The sequence below is a fragment of the Hipposideros armiger genome, unplaced genomic scaffold, assembly GCF_001890085.2.
Source record: "Hipposideros armiger isolate ML-2016 unplaced genomic scaffold, ASM189008v1 scaffold_93, whole genome shotgun sequence".
Classification (NCBI taxonomy): Eukaryota; Metazoa; Chordata; class Mammalia; order Chiroptera; family Hipposideridae; genus Hipposideros; species Hipposideros armiger.
In genome coordinates, this window is record NW_017731443.1 from 3,305,769 (window position 1) to 3,328,353 (window position 22,585).

Here is a 22,585-nt window from a genome sequence, read left to right on the forward strand (position 1 = left end):
TTGCTTCACTGGCCCAAGTTGGCACCATCATTGCGCTCTTCCCGGGCGAGGCAGAACAGTTGCTGGCTTCTGGACAGCCGCTCATGGCAGCTGCTGGCCGCTCACGCTGGCTGCGGGCTACATACGGTAGCCCATGGCAACCCACTGCCACAGAGGTTGCAGCCTATGCCGTCGCTGGCGACTCACGGCAGCCCAGCTCCAGGTTGAGCTGTTGTTCAGAATCTTAGCTGTAGAGAGCAGTGTCACTGGCCCACATATGTGGGATCCGAACCGGGGCCCTCTGGCGTCCCAAGCCAGCTCTTAACCAATGCACCACTCGGCCGGTCCCTGTCCACTTGGCCGGCCCCTGTCCCCTTAAATCTTAACTCTTCCCTCCAGCAACATACTAACAGGGTGAAAAGTGGAAAAACAAAGGAAAAATAGCAGAAAGGCACAACAGTGCAGGTCTTCAAATTTAGGTCAAGACTGCACTGTTGTGTTGGGGGAGGGGAAGACAGGAGAAGCTTTGGACTGGACGTGAGATTCAAGTTTTGATTTAGATCTAGGGATAATACACCAAATAAATTTAATTGTTTGAATTTTTCTAACTCCTAATAAAAATATTGTTTTAATGAATTGTTCATTTTCGTGTTAACTGTTGTTCAACACCAGCAGAATATAGGCTTTATTTTTAGACAGAAGCAAGTTATGTTGAGGGATAACTTTGTGGAATGACTTCTATATTTAAGTCCAAAGCTTTTTTCTTTGTGGCAGTTTCTATAGATTATTAAAGCATCTTCCAATACATAAAGAAAAGTAAAGTGTTTGAAGTTTTATCTAAAATTAATATAATGAAAATTAGAAATCCATCAGCTTTTAGACATAATTTCTAATATTAATACAAATTATTTTTATCATTTACAGTTTCCCTTTTTGCTTTATAGCTAGACCCCCCCACACCCCCCCACACACAGGCAGTCTATCTACTCTTTCTCATGATCATAATTCTTGATGGCAACTCACATCATCTCAGTAGAAGCTGCTAAATGGAGCCAATTAGTGCGCTCTCCCCCAGCAGACCTCCGGGGATAGGCAGACTGACCCCCTCCCCCTCAAGCTTTACGCCATTTATTTCTTTTTCTTATCTTTTTGTGCTGGCTAAGACCTCCATTGTATTGCTAAATAGAAGCAGGGAAAGCGGACCTCCTTGCCTCTACCAAAGCAATTTCTATTTCATGATTAAGGCTTTATTTAAAAAAAAAGTTTTAATTTTATTTAGATTTACAGAAAAGACCCAAAGATAGTACAGGGTGTTGCTTTATATCCAGCACTCAGTTTCTCCCAGCATTAACATGTTACACTACTATGGTGGTACATTTGTCACAACTAATGAACTAATATTGATACATTATTGATAACTAAGCCTCATAGGTCATTTGGATTTCATTAATTTTTCCCTAATGCTGCCTTTCTGTTCCAAGATTCCACCTGGGATGATGCTACATCACATTTTGTCATCTCATCTCCGTTCGACTATGACAATGTCTCGTCTTACATGCTTTTGATGTTCTTGACAGCTTTAAGAAATACTGGTCGGATATTTTACAGAATGCCCTTCAACTTGTGTTTGTCTGATGTCTTTTTCATGGTTAGACTGCAGATAAGGGTTTTTGAGGAAGAATACTACTTAGTTGAAGGGCCATCCTTGTTGTATCATATCAAGGGTACATGCTATCAATATGACTATCACTGGTGATGTTCACCTTTATCCTCTGGCTGAGGGAGTCTGCCAGGCTGTTCCATGGGAGCACTGCTCCCCGCCCTTCCATATTGTACTCATTGGAAGCCCGCCACTAAGCACTTTCCACACTACAGAAACTGACAGGTTGATTTTTTATTTTATTTTATTTATTTATTTTTTTTGTAGAGGGTAGCGTCACTGGCCCTCATATGTGGGATCCGAACTGGGGCCCTCTGGCGTCCCAAGCCAGCTCTTAACCATCGCGCCACTCGGCCGGCCCTGGCAGGTTGATTTTTACTTATTAATTTAGAGCTAACATAACTGCTATAAAAATAGACCAACTAGTAATAATGTTTTGGTCCTCTGGACCCAATAAACCTAGATAAGATCTAATATCTAGTTAAAGAAATTCAATGTATTTGCTGTTGGAAATAAAGTCCAACCTGACTGGAAGCACCTTAAGGACCATCTTACCGGTCCCTGTATCTTTCATAAGACACAGAATATGATGGTCAGCACACAGTAGAAGGCACAGAATACGGGGGCCTGAACATTACAGAGGCTTAATAAATGTTTGGTGAAAACCAAAGGGTAAAAGATTTTCAAATTGTTATTTCAAAAATAGACTCTCAGTGGTGACTGGACATTAGTCCCACTAATGCAGTAGATAGTGAGTGGTTCCCTCCAGCGTAAGTCAAGATGGTGCTCATTACGAAGATACTTACTCTTCTGTTAATTAGTCAGAGAGCTTTCTTTGCACATCTATGGAGTCAAGATAGATGCCACTGAAGAGAAGAACAAGCAAAGCTCTTGTTGCAAAAGAAACAAAATGAGAAAGTCTAACAGAAAAAAACAAAATGGACTGTGCAAGTAGGAAATGGGTTAAAAATATTTAAATAACCCAATTTCTAAAATAGCACTTACTTTTAGGAATGTCTTACCCTTCTCCAAATAATGTTCAAAATGTATTAAATCAAAATTTCAGATTTTGTTACGAGTAAGGTGGAAATATTTTAATGTATTTTAATGTTCTGACACATCAAACTAGACTACCACTGACTCCTTATTGGAAGTGAGTCTCTAATACACCAAAATGTGGCATTCAAACGGTTATAAAAAGACACTTTTCTGAAGTAAAGCCATTAGTGGAAAATACCTAGTCCATAAGTAAAGACAGTAGTGAAAGAAGCCAACCTTAATCATGAGATATATTTATTACAGAATTTTATAGGCCTATACGAAAACTGTCTCCTTAGCACCTAAATGGATTTATCAATTTTCATGGGGTTGTTTTTGCAAAGCTTATATGATTTCCAAAAACCAAATGTTCTTAACCTGAGATTTATGGATAGATTTCACAGTAGTATTGCAGGCTTTTCTGGGAATAGGGTTTCTTCATCCATTCATTTATTCCATAAAGATTTACTGAACACCTATTATGAACCAAGGACTAGTTTTAGTTGCTAAACCAAAAAACAAAAAGGTCTTTGGTATCATTCAAAAATATCTGAGGGCCTGTTTTGTGCCAGGTTCTGTTCAAGCATTAGGGATAGAAGAGTGTATCAAACAGGAAAAATCTCTACTCTGATGGAATTTATATTCTAGTGTGGAAGACAGACAATAAACAAATAAGTCAAGTATAGTAAAATAGATTAAGACAGATTACAGTAAAATTATAGTAAAATAGAGTATGATAAACTATAGTAATAAAAATAAAGCAGGGGAGGCCTATAAGGTTTTTTTTGTGGTTGTTTTTCTTGTGCAATTTAAATAAGGTGGCCAGGCAAAGACCTAAAGAAGGCCGGGGAGTGAAGAGCTGTGAGGATCTCCAGGAGGAGAGCATTCTGCAGAGTGGCAGCTAATAAGACTCGGAGGCAGAGGGGCGTTCTCGGTGTGAGGAACAGCAAGGAGGTCAGTGTGTGTGCAGCTGGCGAGCAAGGCGGAGGCTGGGGCAGGTGTCATAGGGCTTCATAAGCCCCCTAAGGACTTCGGCAGTTACTCTGTGATGGGAAGCCACTGGGGCATGTGCCCACGAGTGACATGATCCCGCTTACGTTTTTCACAGATTTACACCAGCTGCTGTGTAGGGAATAGACTGAAGAGAGACAAGGGAGAAAGTCTGGAGCTATTAGGAGGCAACTGCGATAATCCTGGAGAGCTATGACCCGGGTGATAGCAATGAAGCTGAGAAAATTGGTTAGACACTGGATATATTCTGAAGGTGGAATCAGCAGGATTCACAGATAGCTGTATGAAGAAAAGAAAGGAGTCAAGGGTGACTCCAAGCTTTTTGATTTGGGCAAAAAGATGGACAGACTGGTCATTTACTGAGATGGAGAGGGCTGTGAAAGGGACAGATCAGGAGTTCAGTTCAGACATAGTAAGTTTGAGATGCCTATTAGACATGGAAGCTGAAGATAAAGGTTTGGAAGTCATCATTTATAGATGGCATTTCTTTTTTTCTTTTTTTTAAAGATTTTATTGGGGAATTGGGGGAGGGGAACAGTGCTGGGGAATCGGGGGAAGGGGTACAGACAAGTTGCTGTTGTTTTGTTCTTCAGTCTAGTTGTGGAGGATGTTGCTTCACTGGCCCAAGCTGGCACCATCATTGCACTCTTCCTGGGCGAGGCAGATCAGTCGCCAGCCTCTAGACGGCTGCTCACGGCGGCTGCTGGCCGCTCACGCTGGCTGCCAGCTACACATGGTAGCTTATGGCAGCCCACTGCAGCAGGGGACTGCAGCCTACGCCGTCGCTAGCGACCCACGGCAGCCCAGCTCCAGGTCGAGCTGTTGTTCAGCATCTTAGCTGTGGAGGGCAGTGTCACTGGCCCTCATATGTGGGATCCGAACTGGGGTCCTCAGGCATCCCAAGCCAGTTCTTAACCAATGCGCCACTCGGCCGGCCCTATAGATGGCCATTTCAAACCACAACATGGATGTCATAAATGAGACCAATGAAAATAGAGACAGGAAAGTTCTGAGAAGTGAGTTCTGCAGCACTCAATTTTAGATGTTGAGAAGATTAAAAAAAAAAAAAGAATTAGCAACATAAAATCCCAATAATAAGGAAATCCACAGGCTCGGAAAGTAGACTGGTGTTTGCCAAGGGATGGGGGGAGGGAAGAATGGAGAGTGACTGCTAACAGGTATGCGGCTTCTTTTGGGGGTGACAGAATTTTCTGGATAGTGGTGATGGTTGCACAACCTTGTATATATATACTAAAAACCACTTTTAAATGGTGCCTTTTATGTTATGTGAATTATACTTCAATTAAAAAAAAAAGAGGGCCGGCCGAGTGGCGTGTTGGTTAAGAGCTGGCTTGGGACGCCAGAGGGCCCCGGTTTGGATCCCACATATGAGGACCAGTGACACTGACCTCTACAGCTAAGATGCTGGACAACAGCTCAACCTGGAGCTGGACTGCCATGAGTTGCCAGCCACGGCATAGGCTGCAGTCCCTGCTGCAGTAGGTTGCCATGGGTTACCGTGAGTGGCCAGCAGCCACAGCGAGCGGCCGTCCAGAAGCCGGCGACTGATCTGCCTCTCCTGGGAAGAGCGCAATGATGGTGCCAACTTGGGCCAGTGAAGCAACGTCCTCCACAACTAGACTGAAGAACAAAAGGACAGCAACTTTCTGTTCCCCTTCCCCCAATTCCCAGCACTTTCCCATCCCCAATAAAAAAATCTTTAAAAAAAGAACTAGCAAAGGAATCAGAAGAGCAGCTAGTCAGAGTGTGGTATCATGAAAGAAAATGAAAAAGGTATTTCCAAGAGGAGGGCGTGATCAATTTTACCAGAAGCTGTTGAAAGGGCATTTAAGACTGAGAAGTGATGACTGGATTTAGTAATGTGGAAAATAACTGGTGAACTTGACAAGAGAAGTTTCTGTAGAACAGTGGAGCAAAAAGGCACCTGGCTTAGAATCTGTAGGACCAGAAATTAGGCTTTTAAATTAAACTGATAACTGAATTCAAGAGGATGACTGAACCATTTCTGTTGTATGCTGTTTCAAATTTTAAAGAGAGGCAGTGTGTATATTTGAAAGGGAACTGAATTGGGCCCTCAATCCCTTAGTTTTATCCTACCCTCAATTTCCCTGCCACAAACCTTTGGGTCTATCACTTAATCTCTCTGAGCCGGATTTCTCATCTGTAAAATGAGATTTGTTTCATTACCTGACTACCTTACAGATAAACATAATACAAGTATTTCTACTATTGAATATAGCCTTTAGAGGGATGATCTGTGTTTTATTACCTTCCTATCTCCCATAGCACCTAACAAAAACCTTTAATGTATGCTCAAACATGCTGAATTAAGTTAATGCATAGGCACACTTAAACCACACAGCAGTACACAAATGTAAGGTATAAAAATTAAATACTTCTACCTCCTACGTAAAATGATGACAATGCTCACTGCTGAAATGCTTTCAGGAAACAGGACAAAAGGAGCTCTGTATTAGTTTACCCTTCAATATATCCTCAAGGGCAAGCTGCCAATGGAAAACATGTCAAAAAGCACATGTATCCCCTCCTGGTTAGGTTGTGATGATGTGCTTACAGGGAGAAAAAGACCATAAATGTGGGCTACCTGTTGATAATCCCCCCCCCCAATCATGTAAAATGCAGTATTTGAAGGGATTCTCTCTGAAATTGCAGTATCACAGAGTAACATGTCTTACGTAAGTCATAGATATGTAGGAAAAGACTTTAGTGATACAATCACAAGCAATATTGATTATGGCTAAACTTATTTAGCATACACACTTTTTCTAGAATATCTATAACACACCCAATGATCCACAATAATTCTAGAATTAGTAGCTATTATGAACGAACAGAATAAAAGGCAAGTCAGTTTCCTGGGTAACTTCTGAATCAGTTAATTATATGAACATACTATCAACTTGTTAATTTTTATTTAATAAGTTTTACTATAAAATTTATATATTTTTCACAAGTCTGTACATTTTAGCAGACAAATATAAATTCATCATTAACAAAGATGACCACAAACTATAAGCTAAGTACACAACAACAAATATGCACAGTTGATCCCTTATTTTTATTTGGAGGCTTTGTAATTCTCAGAATTACAAAAAACGGTAAATTCTAGGGATATAGCTAGTCTAACGAGAAGTGCCTTTCTTCAGAACAAACCACCTCTTGGCTCAAACAAAACTGGAAACCTTAACTTTCCCCTTTCCCTTCAATGACAAATCACCAATTCCTCACTACCAAACTTCATTTACAAGTGCTTGAAACACGCACAAGATTAAACAGGTGACTCCTACATTAGGACAAATATTTAATTTCCTTACCACAAAATACAATAAAAGCAATTATATTAGTTTTATTTTGTTTTCAGGCCATCTCTAAAATAATAAATGTAAAAACACTGATGCTCTTAGCGGCAACTTAATAAACAATCCCTTAAAATTTCAACTTCAGGTTAAGGTATGCCTGTTAAATAGATGTAGACTGGTTTGTTTGATCAGAATGGTTAAATTACTTGTGAATTTGACTCTAAAAGAAAACAGTGTTACAAGAAACTTCTTATTCCTGGGGAATAAAAACCATCCAAGTCAACAGGAGTTTGTAAACTATGTTGACATGACCCTTCTTGCTGGTTCCTCCTGTGCTCTTGCTTCCACTGACAGGAGTTTCATGATGTATCATAACTACACGTACTATGGTCAGAATGCAGATAATATTTTAGCATACTGATGTCATGCCAAGCCACTTATGAAACACCTTGGCTCTCCCCACCCCCAACCACCACCTCTTTAACAGACCAGCTGAGTGAAAGGGTGGCAGCTGTAATACATTAATGTGAGGGGTCAAAAGCTGAAAAAAACTGACTCACTTTTAGAAAATCAAGGTTTAAGATCTTCCTTTATTATGAGGAATATTATGATTTCTCACTTGTAATTCAATTGCTATTTTGAATCTATGTGCAAAAGTTTGTAATCTGCAAATAGATGTATCAAATATTAGATATTGATATTCAATAAAAGTTAGAATTTAAGGGTGCAAGGTAAATTTGCCTAGGTCACATTGCTGAGGCTCGGGGTTTGCCTGTACGGGTCATAAAATTAGTGAGAGAGAGTCCGGATTAAAATCTAGGTGTCTCTGGGGCTCAAACCTGTGTGTTTACCACCATATTACACTGTCACTGATAATTTGACACGAATATATAATAATACAGATAATGTCAGTGTTGAACAGGTATTCAGATTCCTTTTTACTTAAGGGTTAAGACTGAAAATACAAATCATGTACTCCCATTTCATTGACTTGTTAGAACAAAGTATGAAAATGTTGCCATAAAAGTACACAGAACAACCAAGTTTCATGAGTGAGGGAAAAACTATTTAAAGCAAAAACTTTTTTTAATTGTCCAAGCTGTTCTTGCTTTTGAGCTAATTTCTATGAATGGACACAAGAAATGCAGCTTTATTTTGGCATCATGATTTTCAGAGCAATAATAAAGAACAGTCTCTAGCAAGTTATAAAATGTTGAAGGTTATAAACAGTAAACTACTAAAGCACTTTTAAAGTTCACACAATAGACATATAGCTATCTATACTTGAGGTCTAAGAAAGGCAACTATTATCCTGAAAAGAACACTAAATATGTAAGTCTCTTTTACCTCAACCTCAAATTTCTGCCTTGAAATCTTTGGTTTCCTTCAAAGCAGAAATCTGGGAAGCCACTCCTGGCCCCCTGACCTTCTCCAAGCATACTACACTACCAGCTGCACTAGGATCCCAGGCGCTGGACCAGCGAGTGTCACCACTCATTCTCCACCTTTAGGTAGAAACTAATATTTTTAAAATTCAATATTAGACAGGACAAGCAAGACAGACAAAATTTTTCCTGAAGGACACCAAGCGACCACTTACTCTTCTTTTGCTTTTTGAAAGTTTAAAACCAAGAAGAGCTAGTAAAACAACGTGAAGGTGAAGGTTGACATCAACAAGCATAGATTTTTAAACAATCAAGGTAAAATTTTTTGAGTATCCATTTTAAATGAGTTCAATTTGGAATAACAAAGTCCATCTTATTTTTGTGGTACAGAAGCCTGAGACATTTCCTCTGAAAGATGGAGAAAATATTCTGCGAGGAGGAAGAGCTTTTGCAGTGAAATGGTGACTAAACATGACAGTATCTTAAGCTGAACTCTTCAAGTAGTGACGCGGCAAATGATGACACTGAGCCCACCAAAACTATATTAATGATTTTTAGACAATACTAATATACATTTTCAATGGATAAGAGTTTAAGACAGAGAATCTATGTAGTTTATTTTTCAGGTAATCAAAAACTTCAAATCAAGAAAAACCAAAAGACACGCACAAAAGAGCCAACAACTGAACAGTAAGCAATGACAAGTGATTAACACCCAAACAGCAAGGTGCTAAATTGTAGGGAAGCTGCTGTTCACCTGGACCTTTGCCCAGAACATAAAAATTAGGAGAAACGCTGGTGGTTTAAAGGGAAGAAGGGTTCCAAATTTGCTGCCTCATTCCTTTATCTGGACAGCAATCTTGACCTTGCCAAAGCTTCCTCTGCTACTGTTTCTACTGAAATGGCCATAACCACACTGGAAAATCCAACAAGCTCTTATGTGGGAAATCCGCTGTTTAAAAAACCCGTAGAGAACATTTACCAAGCTAGTACCAGAAATTTTATGTTCTTTATAACGATCAACCCAAGACTCTGGCAAAGGAGAAAAATGAAGTATTTAAGATCTCTGAAAATCCTTTAAGGTTAACTAAATAAAGAGCAAAATTATCTGTACTCTCCCGAGCTTATGGGCCTTCCTTTGACAAAAAGCTTTTATTTTTCCTTCGAAGACTGAGTTCCTTTAAGAACCACCACCTGCTCATGGTGCATTTTTTTTCCTCGAGAAGGCATCTGCACTGCAGATCTCTGCCCGAGGGGAGCTTGCCAGCCAGCTCCCACCAGCAGGCAGACGCGTATACAATGGAAACTAAAAGCGGCCTGCAGTTTCCCTCCTCGTCTTTCAGAGATGGAAGGAGAAGGGGGTTCCAGCAGCCCCTGCTTTGTCTGAATTTCCTCCCCCTCCCCCTTTTCTGCGGTAAACACCTTTTGTTGTACACTGCGATCAAAAACAACCCACAGAAACCATAAAATCAAAATACGTTGATGGATGGGCCTGACTCTATTTATTATCTTCTCGAATATAAGCGACTGATTGCATGTCCCCACCCCCACGCCGCGACAGGGAAGAGCAGGCTGTGATGCACATGCAGCCACGGATCCATCTTGGACCATCGGCAGCTCCCTCCCAAATCTTCCGAGGTATTCTCATCACGCCTCCTCCTACCTCGGAGCCTCAGAAAAATTTAGGGAGTCTAGCCACAAAAAATGAAAGGCAGGTGAAAACAGTATAGAAAACGGCTCTAATGTTCCCACTTAACTTCCTCGTCTTCCCCACTGGCAACCAAAAAAATTTTTTTTGGAAGACTACCATGAATGTCCGATTATGTCAACACCTGTCTGCAAACCTGCAATGCAACCCTTTCACCACCATCCCCTCAAAATCTTAACTAATTTCTCTTCCGACCAACCTGCCCTAATCCTCTCAACCTCTCTAATTCTCCGGTAAATCACAAGGTTAAGTGGACTGCTCCTCCGATATGGCATTTTTCCCCACCTGCCGGGTCCTGGTGTTAACGCCCACTCTCTAGAATATTACCCCGCCCCCAACCTGTTTTCCTCACACCCCGTTATTTCCTCACCGCCTGCACGACCTTACACTCCCCTCCCCCTTAGCCCATTAGCAGACGCCGGTCCCCAGGGGCTGCTGCCTCCGGTAGGGAGGGTGATCTGCCTTCCCCCTGACTCCGTACGCCCCCTCCCGAGGGCGGGGTCCCCGGCGCGCCTCACCCGCACAGGAGGAGCCGCAGCTCTTCGCCCCCAGGGCGGGGCAGGCTCCTGAGCTACCGCCGCAGCCAGGCGCGGAGGGCTCGGCCCCGGAGGACGACGAGGAGACGGACGGGGACTGAGTGGCCGCGGACGGCTCCGCCATAGCTGCGCGAGCGAGGGCGGGAGAGGGGTGAAGAGAAATGTGGGGCGGGAGAGAGGGAGGGGAAAGAAAATAATCGGGCAGCTGGCACTCCGAAGTCCCTTCGCTCCTCCTGCTCCGAGGACAGACTCCGACAGACTGACTGACTCAACCGAGCGCAGCCAGAGGGCGGGAGCGTGAGCGCGCAGGCGCACAAAGGGCCCCTCCGGCGGGCAGCGGGCGGCGGGGGCGGGCGGCGGCTGCTTCTAGGCGCCCAGCGATGCAGGACGCAGGCGCAAGAACTATTCTTTCTCCTTTCCTGCAAGGGAGGAGGGGCAAAACTGGCTTCAAGCCGCGCCCCTCGGGAAACATGACGCAAGGGGCGTAACCAAGCAATAAGCTCCGCCCATCACTGCGGCCAGGAGGGAGGCCTGTGGGTTAGTATTTCTTCATGACTCTACGTGAATATTTTAGGGTCGGCAGATTGCATGTTTTAATGATAGACGTTTCTTTTTTGCTTCCATTAGGTGGAGAATATCTTTCCCATCAATTCCAGAGCCGTTGTCTGTTGTCCGATGCGTTCCCACCTGTTACTCCAATAAAAAGTGGAAACCACAGTGTGCAGTAGACCCACTCTGTAAGGTGCTTTGTGAGTTTTTCTGGATGTGTCGTAATATCACCATGAGGCAGAGATGGCACGGTCTCCCATTTGGTAGGTGGAGAAAGATGCTGTACATAATGAAAAACTATTACTCATTCCAGTCACATTGCAATGCAGCCGCATGACCTGCTTCATGTTCTTATGCCATTCCTGTTCCCAAAGAGGGGTCCACCGTGGGTCTTAAGGTCCTCCTTTCCTGCCAATATGCTATCAGGTAGAGAAGGCATATTTGAAGGAAAGAAATGCTTAAGCTAATGAGAAAAGAAGAGCCAGGAGATAACATCCTGGCTGCGGTTAGGCGGAGTGGTAAAATGAGGTACTAAAAATTGAGACTATGACACAAAATTAATGGTTGAATTTTATTCATAGCCTAAAAAGGGTCTTTAGCAGAAAATATATTTGAAACCAGGTATTTACCTTATACTAGATTTTGTTCATTTTTTGGCTTGGTTGAGTTGGTTTGCAAAATTCAAAGCCTTCTCCCTACGTTTTGTGTATAATTATTTTTAAAAGGGGAACGTAGACTGGAAATAATAAAAATCAAGGCTGTAGGCCTTATTATTGCCAAACCAGCAATCGACCTGAAGGGCAACTGCAGGATCAGTAGATCCTGTAAAGATGCTGCCTCATGAAGGGTGAAGTACTCAGCCAGGCAGCCACGGAAACGAAAAGCGATCTGACCAGTGGAAATCTTCCAGAATAGATAGTGAACTACATCTGCCCTTGACAGTTTTTAAGGTCAGGTAAAGCCTAGAGAGGAAAAAACTCCTGGCTATTGCAACACTCTGAAAAAAGGCACAGGAGAATATTTCCCACAATAACTTTGTGGCAAATATCTTACTCTGGCACTTACAGCACCAGTTGATAATGCGACAGTCTGTCCTTTAGATGACAAAGGGAAATACAAGCCAATCAGATAGCCAAGCCAGTTATCTCCCCATTCTGATAAATGCATAAATTAAAATTTTTTTACGTTAGTAGGTGCTGAATAAGGAAATGAACGATGCTAGAATCTGGAGACTGGCTGAAAAGGAAACCTGTTTGCCTGATACCTGGAAACGGACAAAAGAAGCTAAAAAGCAAGACACAGATATGGTCTTGGTGGTCTTTTCAGACCCTTCAGATTTTTTACATGAGACCTTTGTGCTAGGTCCAATTCCTGAAGCTGCTGTTTCTTCCTACTCTCTCTTGCTGTACCAGTAAATTCCCATGAGACTGACTCTTGCCTGGGATGTTTGTATATATGATTTGTTGCACAAATGTTTACTGATCACCTGCTGTGTGTGTGACACTATCCTAGGAAATCTGGAGGGATCCAAAAAATGTGTTTATCCTATCTTCAATGAGCTTACAAGCTAGTTGGGGTTTAGAAAATACATAAAGGTAAAAAATACAAATTAAAAAGCAACCAAAAACAACCCCAAACAACACAAAACTATAATACTATAATTAGATGGCAAGTGAATTGTATGAGTTTAAGAGGGGAGGGACTCACTATGGAGTTATGGTAGCTTGGGGAGGTTTTATGAAGTCCAAAGTCAGATAGGAGTTTGGAGTGGTAAGGAGGTCATTGAAGGCAGGGGAGAGTGGTGTGAAGCAAATGTAGTGGCTTTTGTGCAAGTGTACAGTAAGATCTCCTGGGCAGACCAATCACAAAAAAACACTCCTTCCTCCCAAGCCCAGCCCACCCCATGATGTAGGTCAGTGCTGGTGTGTCTACCAGAATGGTGCAGATTTGACCCATCCCCTGCACAGGCTGCCTTAGTGTAACACCTACGCCATCGGTGGTGGCTGCAGGCTCAAAAATGTGATTGTGTATAAGGTGTTTTGGATGTGGTTAGCCCAGGTTGGCTACAGCCAAGGGGTTGAATTGGGACAAGAGAGAGATAAAATGGGGAAGACGTCTTGGGGCCAGAGTGTGGAGAAGCAGTAATACAGAACTAAAGAACCGAGGCTTTGTCTTAAGCCTAGTGGGGATCCAGTGCAAGTTTTCAGGCAGGGAAGGGTCCCCATGGGATTTTATTTTTTTTAAAGATTTTATAGGGTAATTGGTGGAGAGGAACAGACAAGTTGCTGTCCTTTTTTGTTCTTCAGTCTAGTTGTGGAGGACATCGCTTCACTGGCCCATGTTGGTATTGTGATCATTGCGCTCTTTCCAGGTGAGGCAATCGCTCTCCAGCCATTGGACTGCTGCTCACGGCGGCTTATGGCAGCTCACTCCAGCTGCCGGCCACTCACGCTGGCTGCCAGCCACTCACGGTAGCCATGGCAGCCCACTGCAGCCTACGCAGTCGCTGGTGACTCACAGCAGCCCAGCTCCAGGTTGAGCTGTTGTTCACCATCTTAGCTGTAGAGGGCGCAGCGTCACTGGCCCTCATGTGGGATCCAAACTGGGGCCCTGCTGCTCAGAGCTGGTGTCTCAAGCCAACTTAACCAACGTGCCACTTGGCTGGCCCCCCATGGGATTTTTAAAGTGCTCACTAGTGCGCAGCCATTTTTCAGTTGTTGAGCAATTTTTACTGCTGAGGCACTGAGCTGGGCCTCTTTTTCTGGCCCTGTCCTTATGGGACTGGTATTTACACAGTTCATTTCCCACCTCAGCTTCTAGGCCATCTCATTTCCCCAGTTTTTCTTTTAGAAAAAAATTATTTTAAACATTTTTGGAATATATTCACATCATATATGTTCATATATATACATATATTCTTTTCCAAAAGTATATACAGTATACTATAAAGTTTCCTTCTATCATTAACCCCTCTCCACCCACTGGTCTTCCTCCCTGCCCCCCCGCCCTACATACACATAAGTAACTACTGTTAAGAGCTTTTATTGGCAAATGCAAAGGCGAATATAGCAAATCTATATCCTCATCCACACTTGTTTTGTTTTGTTTTTTAATTTTTTTAAGTTGGGGAATTGGGGGGAGGGGAACAGCGTTGGGGAATCGGGGAAGGGGAACAGACAGGCAGACAAATTGCTGTTTTGTTCTTCAGTCTAGTTGTGGAGGACGTCGCTTCACTGGCCCATGTTGGTATGATCATTGTGCTCTTCCCGGGTGAGGCAATCGGTCAACGGTCATTGGTCAGCCGTTCACAGTGGCTCCCGGTAGCTCACACCGGCTGCTGGCAGCTCACGCTGGCTGCCAGCCAATTACGTAGCTCACGGCAGCCCACTGCAGCCCCGCTGCAGCCTACGCCCTTGCCAGCAACTCACAGCAGCCGAGCTCCAGGTTGAGCTGTTGTTCATCATCTTAGCTGTAGACAGCAAGCATCACTGGCCCTCAATGTGGGATCCAAACCGCAGCCCTGCTGCTCAGAGCTGGTGCTCCCAAGCGAGCTCTTAACCAGCTGAGCCACTCAGCCGGCCTATCGATAATCCACTTTCTAATACAAATTATAGACACTGTTAGGTATCTTGCTTCCTTTCCTTAACAGTAAATTTTAGTGATCTTTCCTAATGTCTTTTTGAAGTGTTAGACAGCTGTGCTGTTGGCTGAGCTGACAGGTCTTGAACTTTTACTGTGTTACCATGTGTTACCATGTTGATGGCCTGATACTCAGCTTTATAAAACCCTGTGAGTTGGGATTGACTATTTTCTTTTTATAAACTAGGACACCAAATCATTACCTCATTTTACACATGAGCAAAGTAAGGTACAAATATTTAAATGACACCCAGGGATGCCAACAGTCTCTGTCCCTTCTAAGTGGTCAGACCGTCGCTTAAACATGGATCCTGCAAGTAGGGGGTAGGAGAGAAGACTGAACTGTGTCCCGGCACAGTCACAGTAAGTGATTATTTACTTGGCTATTTACCCCACAAGACTGTGAGTCTTGGGAGGACAGGAATGTGTCTTATGCATTGTTTCAGAATTACAGCCTAACACCGTTCTTGGCACCTAACAAATGCCCTATTTTTGAAAGCTTTGGAACCTGAGTCACAGTGGATGTCACTGCAGAAAACAATTTTGCTATTTTTGTGCTTCATAAAAATACTTGCGTATCTTGAACATTTATTACTTTGTTTTGCTTTTCCAGAGTGAATATGATAATTACCAACTTTGAGGACTAACTATGCCATCAGTCATAATTGCCAAATACTTACGTCTCATTTAACCTACAACTCTGTGAGCTGAGTATTGAAATCATTTGACAGATAATGATGAAATGAGTTCAAAGAAGTTAAGTAACTCACCCAAGGTTGTACAGCTAGTGAGCATCAGAGCCAGAATTCAAAGCCAGGTCAGTCTGACCCGAAAGCCAATGGTCTTAACCATTCAAATATGTCTACATGTCACTTACTTCACTTGTGGAAAACCACAAGAGAAGTCAGTCTCTGGTCATAGCACATAGCTTAATTCAGAATGAGATGGCTGAAGGCAGGCTGTAATCAGTATCATCCATATATAGCATTTTGAATGTACAGTTTTGATGACCCTGGATAGTTGAGAAGGAAACAGCAACAATAACAAAACATGTTTCTCGTTTGCAAGGGTTGCTTTTAAGTTGTGACTAATCCTAAAGTCTACCTATAACTTGTATATTGTGTTGTTCCAAATGCCCTAAACTTCTGCAAGGTATAGAGAAGGCTGATGTCTAACACTGACCTTAATAATGTCATATTGAGACAGATACAATGTCAGTATTTGCTGGTCACTTCCTGACAGGATTTCAGTGGTTCTCTGTTGGTAGCCCTTAAAATAGAACAGGGTATTTTGTTCAAAAGCAAAAGTAGGTACGTAATATTAACAGAACAAGAAAGTGAGTGAGCAGTGTTAGGTGTAACACGTACCTTCTTTATTCACCCATTCAATAAATATTTGAGTTTTAACTATCTGCCTGGCACTGTTTGAGGCACTGGGGATATAGCAGTTAACAAAAACAGACAAAAATTCCTGTCTGTATGGAACTTACATTCTAGTGGGAAGAGATAAAAACATGTCAGATGGTAAGAAGTCTTATGGAAACAGGGAAGGGAGTAGAGAATGCTGGGGTGTGTGTGCAATTTTAAATTCTTACACTGTGTGTTGCAATTATGACAAGTCATTGGCCTTTAGCCCCTCTGTCTTTCTGAGCCTGCCACATAATGCCCTGGATTTGTGTCACATCCTGTATGTAAGTCCTGCATTCTGCACACCCAGTGTGAAGCCCCAGGAACCACTTGCCCTGATGTTTATATCCAGTTTCTTGCTGGCCCCAGTTGGTCTAAACCTAATCTAGACTCTTAAATCTAAAACCTGGAGGAGGGTAGTCCAATAATCTTGAAAATTTGGGGCGAACCAGAAGGAGCAGGGGAAAATAAATCAAAACAGGATCATTTTAGGTAAGATTAGGTAGAATTATCTTTACCTCTTCATCTGACCTAATCACTAGCTGTTAAAAACCTAGAAGTAGCTGGAAGGAGGAGTTGGAGAGGTTGTAACAGTTCGGACAGAGACAGGAAAAAAAAAAAGAATAATCTGTCAAATGAACGAGGCAATGGTGATGCCAAGAGGTGGTGGTGGTGGTGATGCGATGGATGCTTTAGACCCCCATTAAGGTCCACCAGCTACTTACCCCAAGAGAACCACCCTGACCCCAGCAAATCCAAAATAACATTATTCAATTGTGGCAACTGACATTTTCTCAATCACATGTGAGGTGTGAATAAAAGCGTTTTCGGAGAATCTTGTTTTGCATTGATCTACCATACAGTTTAAGCAAGAATGTGCTTGCAAAAGCAGCTTCAAAAAAACTTGTAGACCTGAGGTTTACAAATGATGGCCATGGCTTAGGCTGGACAAAGCTTGTGGAAGGGGTTTCACTGGAAGTCCTTACATTAGCTATCACAGTGGTGACGGTGCACCATCAGGCTTCGCCAGGGACGGGAACATGGGGTGAAGCTGCACGACGGTGGTAATGAAGTCACGGCCTCCTTTCCTTGTGAAGTCAAAATCATTAAAAAAACAGTGCCGCTCACGTCAGCCAGGGTTGAGGGCTTCCTCCAGTCCTTTGGGCAGAGTGCCGTCTACCTACGGCCCCCGCCAGAGTTAAATCCCGAAACCTTTTCTAACGCAGCGTAAGGATTCGAAGCCAGTGATCCGCAGGGCTCTGCCCCGGACCTAGTCACAAGGCCAGAAGCCGGGTGTGGCTCTCTGGAGGGCTCCGGCCAGGGCCGGCCCCTCCCCTCCCCTCTCCTCCCGGCCTGCTGGGAGTTGTAGTTCAGTTGTCGAAGAGCCGAGAGAATCCCAAACCCTATTTTCCGCTTCCTCTCCGCCGGGGATGAGTGCGCAGAACCGGGACCGCTGGCGGGGACCCAGAGAGCGTAGGACTACAATTCCCAATGGACTGTCGCCTTAAGCGCACAGCACCAGGTAGCCGGCGGCGCGCTTGGCGCTCCCACGCACGCGCACATGCGTCGGGCGGTGGCGGGATTTGTCCGCGAGCGCTTTCCCGCTCCCGCCCGCCCAGCGCTCAGCGCGCTTGGGGCCTCCCGTCGGGCTTCACCCACTCGCCCTGGCTGGCTCCCCGGCGGCTCCGCATGTCCCACGTCCCTCCTCCCCAGTTTCTTCTAGAGCCCAGGCCCCGCCCGTTTCCCGCCTCCTGGGCCTGGTTCGTTCGCGTCCCAGCCCGCCCCTCTCTAAGCCCCTGCTGCTTCTGCTGAAGGCGGAGGCTCCATGTTGTCCCCTCAGCGAGCGGTAGCGGCTGCCTCGGGAGGAGCAGGTGAGGAGCCTAATTTCCCTCGGGCCCGCTCCATGACCACCCCCGCCGCCCCTCCTGCTGTAGTTCGGAGGAGAACGCCTGCCCGCGTCGCCGTCCCTCCTCGTCCCGGGGCTGGGACCGCACGCCCCTCACTGGGGTCCCTCAGCCCGCGAATTCTGGGCCGGGAGCTGCTCGCGGGGCCGGGTCGGGCGCGGGCGGCACCTTGGTCGGCCCCTAACTGGGAGCGGCCGCCTTCGAGGGTTGGGCCCTCTGCCCGGGGGTTGCCACCAGTGATCCTCTGGGCTGTTGCTGCGGGTTTGGCGTCCCCGTGCCCTCTGAGGCGGCCCCGAGGGCCGGTGGTCCCGGGGGCGGTGTCCAGAGGCTTCGTCTGCGCTGGCCCCGCCCTGGGCTGAGCCCTGCGCCCCGGGACTGTTGCCCACTCCCTGCCCCAGCCCTTTTCACGCTCGCGGGCCGGGAACCTTGGTCCGGGTGGCCCTGGCCTTGTTAACGGACAGAGGGAGCGGGAATGCAGAGGCTTTATTATTCAGGCTTTTTAAGAAGAGCTTGGAGGGCTGCGAAGCGCCTTAGAGTTGGAAGCTTTATTTTTATCCTAACGACCTTGAGACACTGCAAGAAGTATTAGGAAAGTTGAATTTTAACCCACGCTTCATCGCCATAAAGGAGATAAAAGAATGTGGCCTAAAATAGTTTTAAGGAAGTTCTTTTAGTACGTTGTTCCTTTGCTTTCCTGAAGACAAAAAAATAGTAAAAGTATGAAATAAAAATAGAGTCACCATAAATCCATGGATACTTCATCTGTCATTTATTTACCTTGCATTATTTTTGTTTAATGTGCTGTTGAAATTGCCGGAAGTTTCACTTGTGAAATCTAAAGGCAAAATAAAAGAACATTGGAGAAGAGTAAGTAAATCCCAGGCCTCAAAATGGAATTCGAAATTGGGTGGACTGTTTTGTGAAAGGGAGAAAACTAACGGACCCAAAACGTGATTTTCACATGTTGAAGAAGCAAAATCTACGTCGTTTTAATCCGTGACAAGTATTCAGCGTTGCAGTGTACTGAAGTTAAAATTAGTGCTTTTTTTTACAATCCCCACAGAAACTAGCTTGTACTGTAGTCTAGAAATCTCTGTTGTTGCTTTTAGCACCTGCAAAGGAAACGTTTGGATGAAAAGATCTCTACGCATTGAAGCATTACACTAGTACAGCACATTGTTTTATTAGCTACGGTTTACTATCTCATTGGAGTAAACATGAAATTAAGAAAAATAGAGGATAAATGTGATGATGTGTACTAGCATAATTTTCTTAGTTTTTACTAAATAGGATTTGTTTAGGCCTCTTAAAAATTGGTTTTCTATGGCACAGCACATGTATTTTTTTATGTTTCTAAATCCAAATAAAGGATATTTTCTCACTAATTATTTAAAATAAAATAATAGAAAATTGTAAGAAGCAACAAATATAAAGTCTTCTCTACCTCCCCAATTCCCCAGTGGTAGTCATTGTTAACACTGGTCACGTATGTGTGTTTTTTGGTCCCATATTCTTTTAAGATTCCTATAAAGCACCTTAGGGAACCCTAGGTTCTGTGAACTTGTTTGAGAACTGGTTTAGAATTAACCTATAATAACTAGGCGTGCCTGTTAAAGTTTCTGTGGTCTTGTATTTCATTTCATATTGAGAAATTGTTCAAATAACAACTACATTTTAAAGTTAATCTGAATTTCAAAACATTTCTCCCAAGTTATCTGAGATTTTAGGAACATATTCTCTAAGAAAATATTAAAGGAGAAAAGAAAAAAAAATCTTTTAGTTGCTATATAGCTGTAGTTCTCAGCACTGCTGCACATTAGAATAACCTGGAGCTTTTTAAAAACTGCCAATGCTTGCGACCCATTCACAGTTTGATTTAATTAATTCACAGTTTGATTTAATTAATCGAGGGGCAGGCAACAGTAAAAAAAAACAACCCAAATCTAATTTGTATACTAATAGATAATCCAGTTTCCCTATAGGTGGTTTCTCAAATTTGAATTGATTTATTACTATATAGGAAGTGTAATTTGTGATATCAGTATTTGTATTAGAAGTTGATACTATCCTGTGCAAATTTCTAAAATAAGCCTTTTATTGGAGTGTATTTTGATTGTTAGAACATGCTAGATATATTTCACAGCTAAAGTATGTTATAAATCAGGAAACAGGCTTTACTGGTATAGTAGGCAAGTAAACAGAGGAGTAGATTGACTCTTTTTTTGCCTTGAAATGATAAGGAATCTAAGACAAATATTGCCAATCGAGAAAGCCTTATTATTTAGCTGGAACACGGATAATTTAAATCAGATTATCAGATCAGGTAATCAGATTGATTTTGGTGGTCTCATTTTTAGGGAAGAGTCAAATAAGATGAATATTAAACTCATCCTATTAAAAATATTTGTTTTTTCCTGTAGTGTATGTAGCCTGGCATCATTTTTGGATTCAGCCAGGTCTCTGGCTTTCTGAATCTTCAGTAGTGTTTAGTCATAATGGATCTCCATAAATCCGTGAAGCACTGCAAAATTCTTAATTGACAAAATGTGGTTTTCAACATTCTGTGCTAGAAGTACAATGATTTTCTACAACAGATGAAAAAAAGCTTCCCCTTAAACCCTTTAATTAGGATGTAAATTTTCCCAAATATTCCGTTTAGTTGGGTTTAAGTAGTATTTTCACTGAAAACAGCTTTAAAAATTTGTTTATCTACCATCATACTCCTACCTTAAGACAAAAATGAGTAGATATATAAATGTACTTCGTCACCATCACCAAAACGGAACCACACCCAGTAGTCTAGAGTTGGTTGAGGGCTTAGTGTACTTACCCTGGCATATGATAATGTGTTTTCTCTGGCCTTGTCTTAGGAACCTTAAAGACTGCCAGAAAGAACAAGGCGTGAGAATGGTACGCTTCTGATTTTGGGTGTGTTGCTCTTTCCCTTTAGAGAATGTGGTATTTCAAAAGGAGAGTGGAAAACTCAGGTCATAACTTTACCCTGAGTCATGTGTTCTACTCAGTGAAATGTTTCTGTAACTAGTTAATTTGCTTTTCAGAACTCACTGGACTGTCAGGATGAGCACTGAGGCTGGCTGCACCCCAGTGGTTCTTACCCAAAGTAATTTTGCCCCAATGGACATTTAGCAAAGGCTGAAGATATTTTTGGATCTCATAACCAGTGGGGAGTGCTACTTGTACCTAGTGGGTACAGGCCAGAGATGCTGCAAAGTACCCTACAATGAATAAGATAGTTCCCCATAACAAAGAGTCATCTATCATCTAGTCCAAAATATCAGTAGTGCTGAGGTTGAGAGATCCTCGTCTACACTGTTGAATTGATCATCTAAATTCAGTATAAATTTTCTAAAATAGCAATTGTAATTACTTCTAATTAACTAGTTTCATTGAATTTATCACAGTTCCGGTGGTCTTCTCAAATATTTGAAGGGCATTTAAACTTTTTTTCCCCATATTGCTTTTCTGATAGAACTTATTTCTTAGAATTTATATTTTCCGTAAAACTGAAAGGCCAATTATGATTCAGTATCTACTTTTGTTTAACTTGTGTAGCTCCTTTTTAAAAATTCTTTTAAAAGTTCAGTTAGATAATTTTAGGAAGAGTCAGTGCCATAATTTTTACAGATCTCTATGGTAAAACCTCCCCAATAATAATTTTACCTGTTAGTCTTTCAACTTTGTTCTATTTGGGTTATCTTTAGAGTGCAATTATTACAGAGATTACTTGAACAGGCATATTTAAACCTATTGGTAGTCTGGATTAAGGTGTATTCTGCTGTCAAAAGTAAATGATAAATCAGTACTTTAAAAGTAATTACGAAAAAGGCTGTAGCTTTCACATAAACTATTGGAGAACTTTTAATTATCCAAATATTTTCAGCATTTTCTGCATACTTAAAATGATGGTTGATACAGTATTACTACCACTCACTTTTTAAAAAGATTTTATTGGGGAATTGGGGAAGGGGAACAGTGTTGGGGAACTGGGGAAGGGGACCAGCCAAGTTGTTATCCTTCTTAGTTGTGGAGGACGCAGCTAGCTCAGCTCCAAGTCCAGTTGCCATCTGGCACCCGTTGGCTGCTCGGGGCTGCTTAGCTCAAGGTGCTGAGTTCAATTTTAGTTGTGGGTGGGCGTAGCTCACCATCCCATGTGGGAGCCTAACTGGCAACCTTGTTGTTAGGAGCACATGCTCTCACCAGCTGAGCCACCCTGCCACCTGTTGGCAGCTCAGCTCGGGCTCAACTCATTGGCCCATGTGGGAATTGAACCTGCGACCCTGTTGCTCAGAGCTCATGCTCTTAACCAATTGAGCCACCCGGCCGGCCCCCCACTCACCTTTTTTTTTTTTTTTAAGATTTTTATTGGGGAATTGGGAGGATGGGAACAGTACTGGGGAATTGGGGGAAG

At 43.0% G+C, this 22,585-nt stretch overlaps 2 protein-coding genes and 1 long non-coding RNA gene across 9 annotated transcripts in view; 2 read left to right on the top strand and 1 right to left on the bottom strand.

The window, feature by feature from the left end:
- RTN3 (reticulon 3) overlaps positions 1 to 10,952 on the bottom strand; it is a 54,870-nt gene extending 43,918 nt beyond the window's left edge. Inside the window, exon 1 of one of the 5 annotated variants that reach the window (XM_019645306.1) lies at positions 10,641 to 10,916. In XM_019645306.1, coding sequence (XP_019500851.1) covers positions 10,641 to 10,782 — 142 coding nt within the window. In that variant the 5' untranslated portion in view covers positions 10,783 to 10,916. Of the gene's footprint in view, positions 1 to 10,640 lie in introns of all 5 variants that reach the window. The other 4 variants (XM_019645303.1, XM_019645304.1, XM_019645305.1 and 1 more) reach the window with 4 other exon arrangements.
- LOC109384205 (uncharacterized) lies at positions 10,437 to 12,715 on the top strand. 3 transcript variants are annotated; one of them, XR_002124360.1, is made up of 3 exons: positions 10,437 to 10,566; positions 11,286 to 11,470; positions 12,398 to 12,715. It is a non-coding gene; the product is annotated as an uncharacterized LOC109384205 (long non-coding RNA). The 3 variants fall into 3 exon arrangements; XR_002124358.1 differs by lacking the exon at positions 10,437 to 10,566 and adding an exon at positions 11,112 to 11,195 and having other exon boundaries at positions 12,398 to 12,714; XR_002124359.1 differs by lacking the exon at positions 10,437 to 10,566 and adding an exon at positions 11,112 to 11,195 and having other exon boundaries at positions 12,401 to 12,713.
- Positions 12,716 to 17,811: 5,096 nt separating this feature from the next.
- Positions 17,812 to 22,585, top strand: part of ATL3 (atlastin GTPase 3) — a 57,340-nt gene continuing 52,566 nt past the window's right edge. Inside the window, exon 1 of the mRNA XM_019645523.1 lies at positions 17,812 to 18,123. Coding sequence (XP_019501068.1) covers positions 18,078 to 18,123 — 46 coding nt within the window. The 5' untranslated portion in view covers positions 17,812 to 18,077. The remainder of the gene's footprint in view (positions 18,124 to 22,585) is intronic.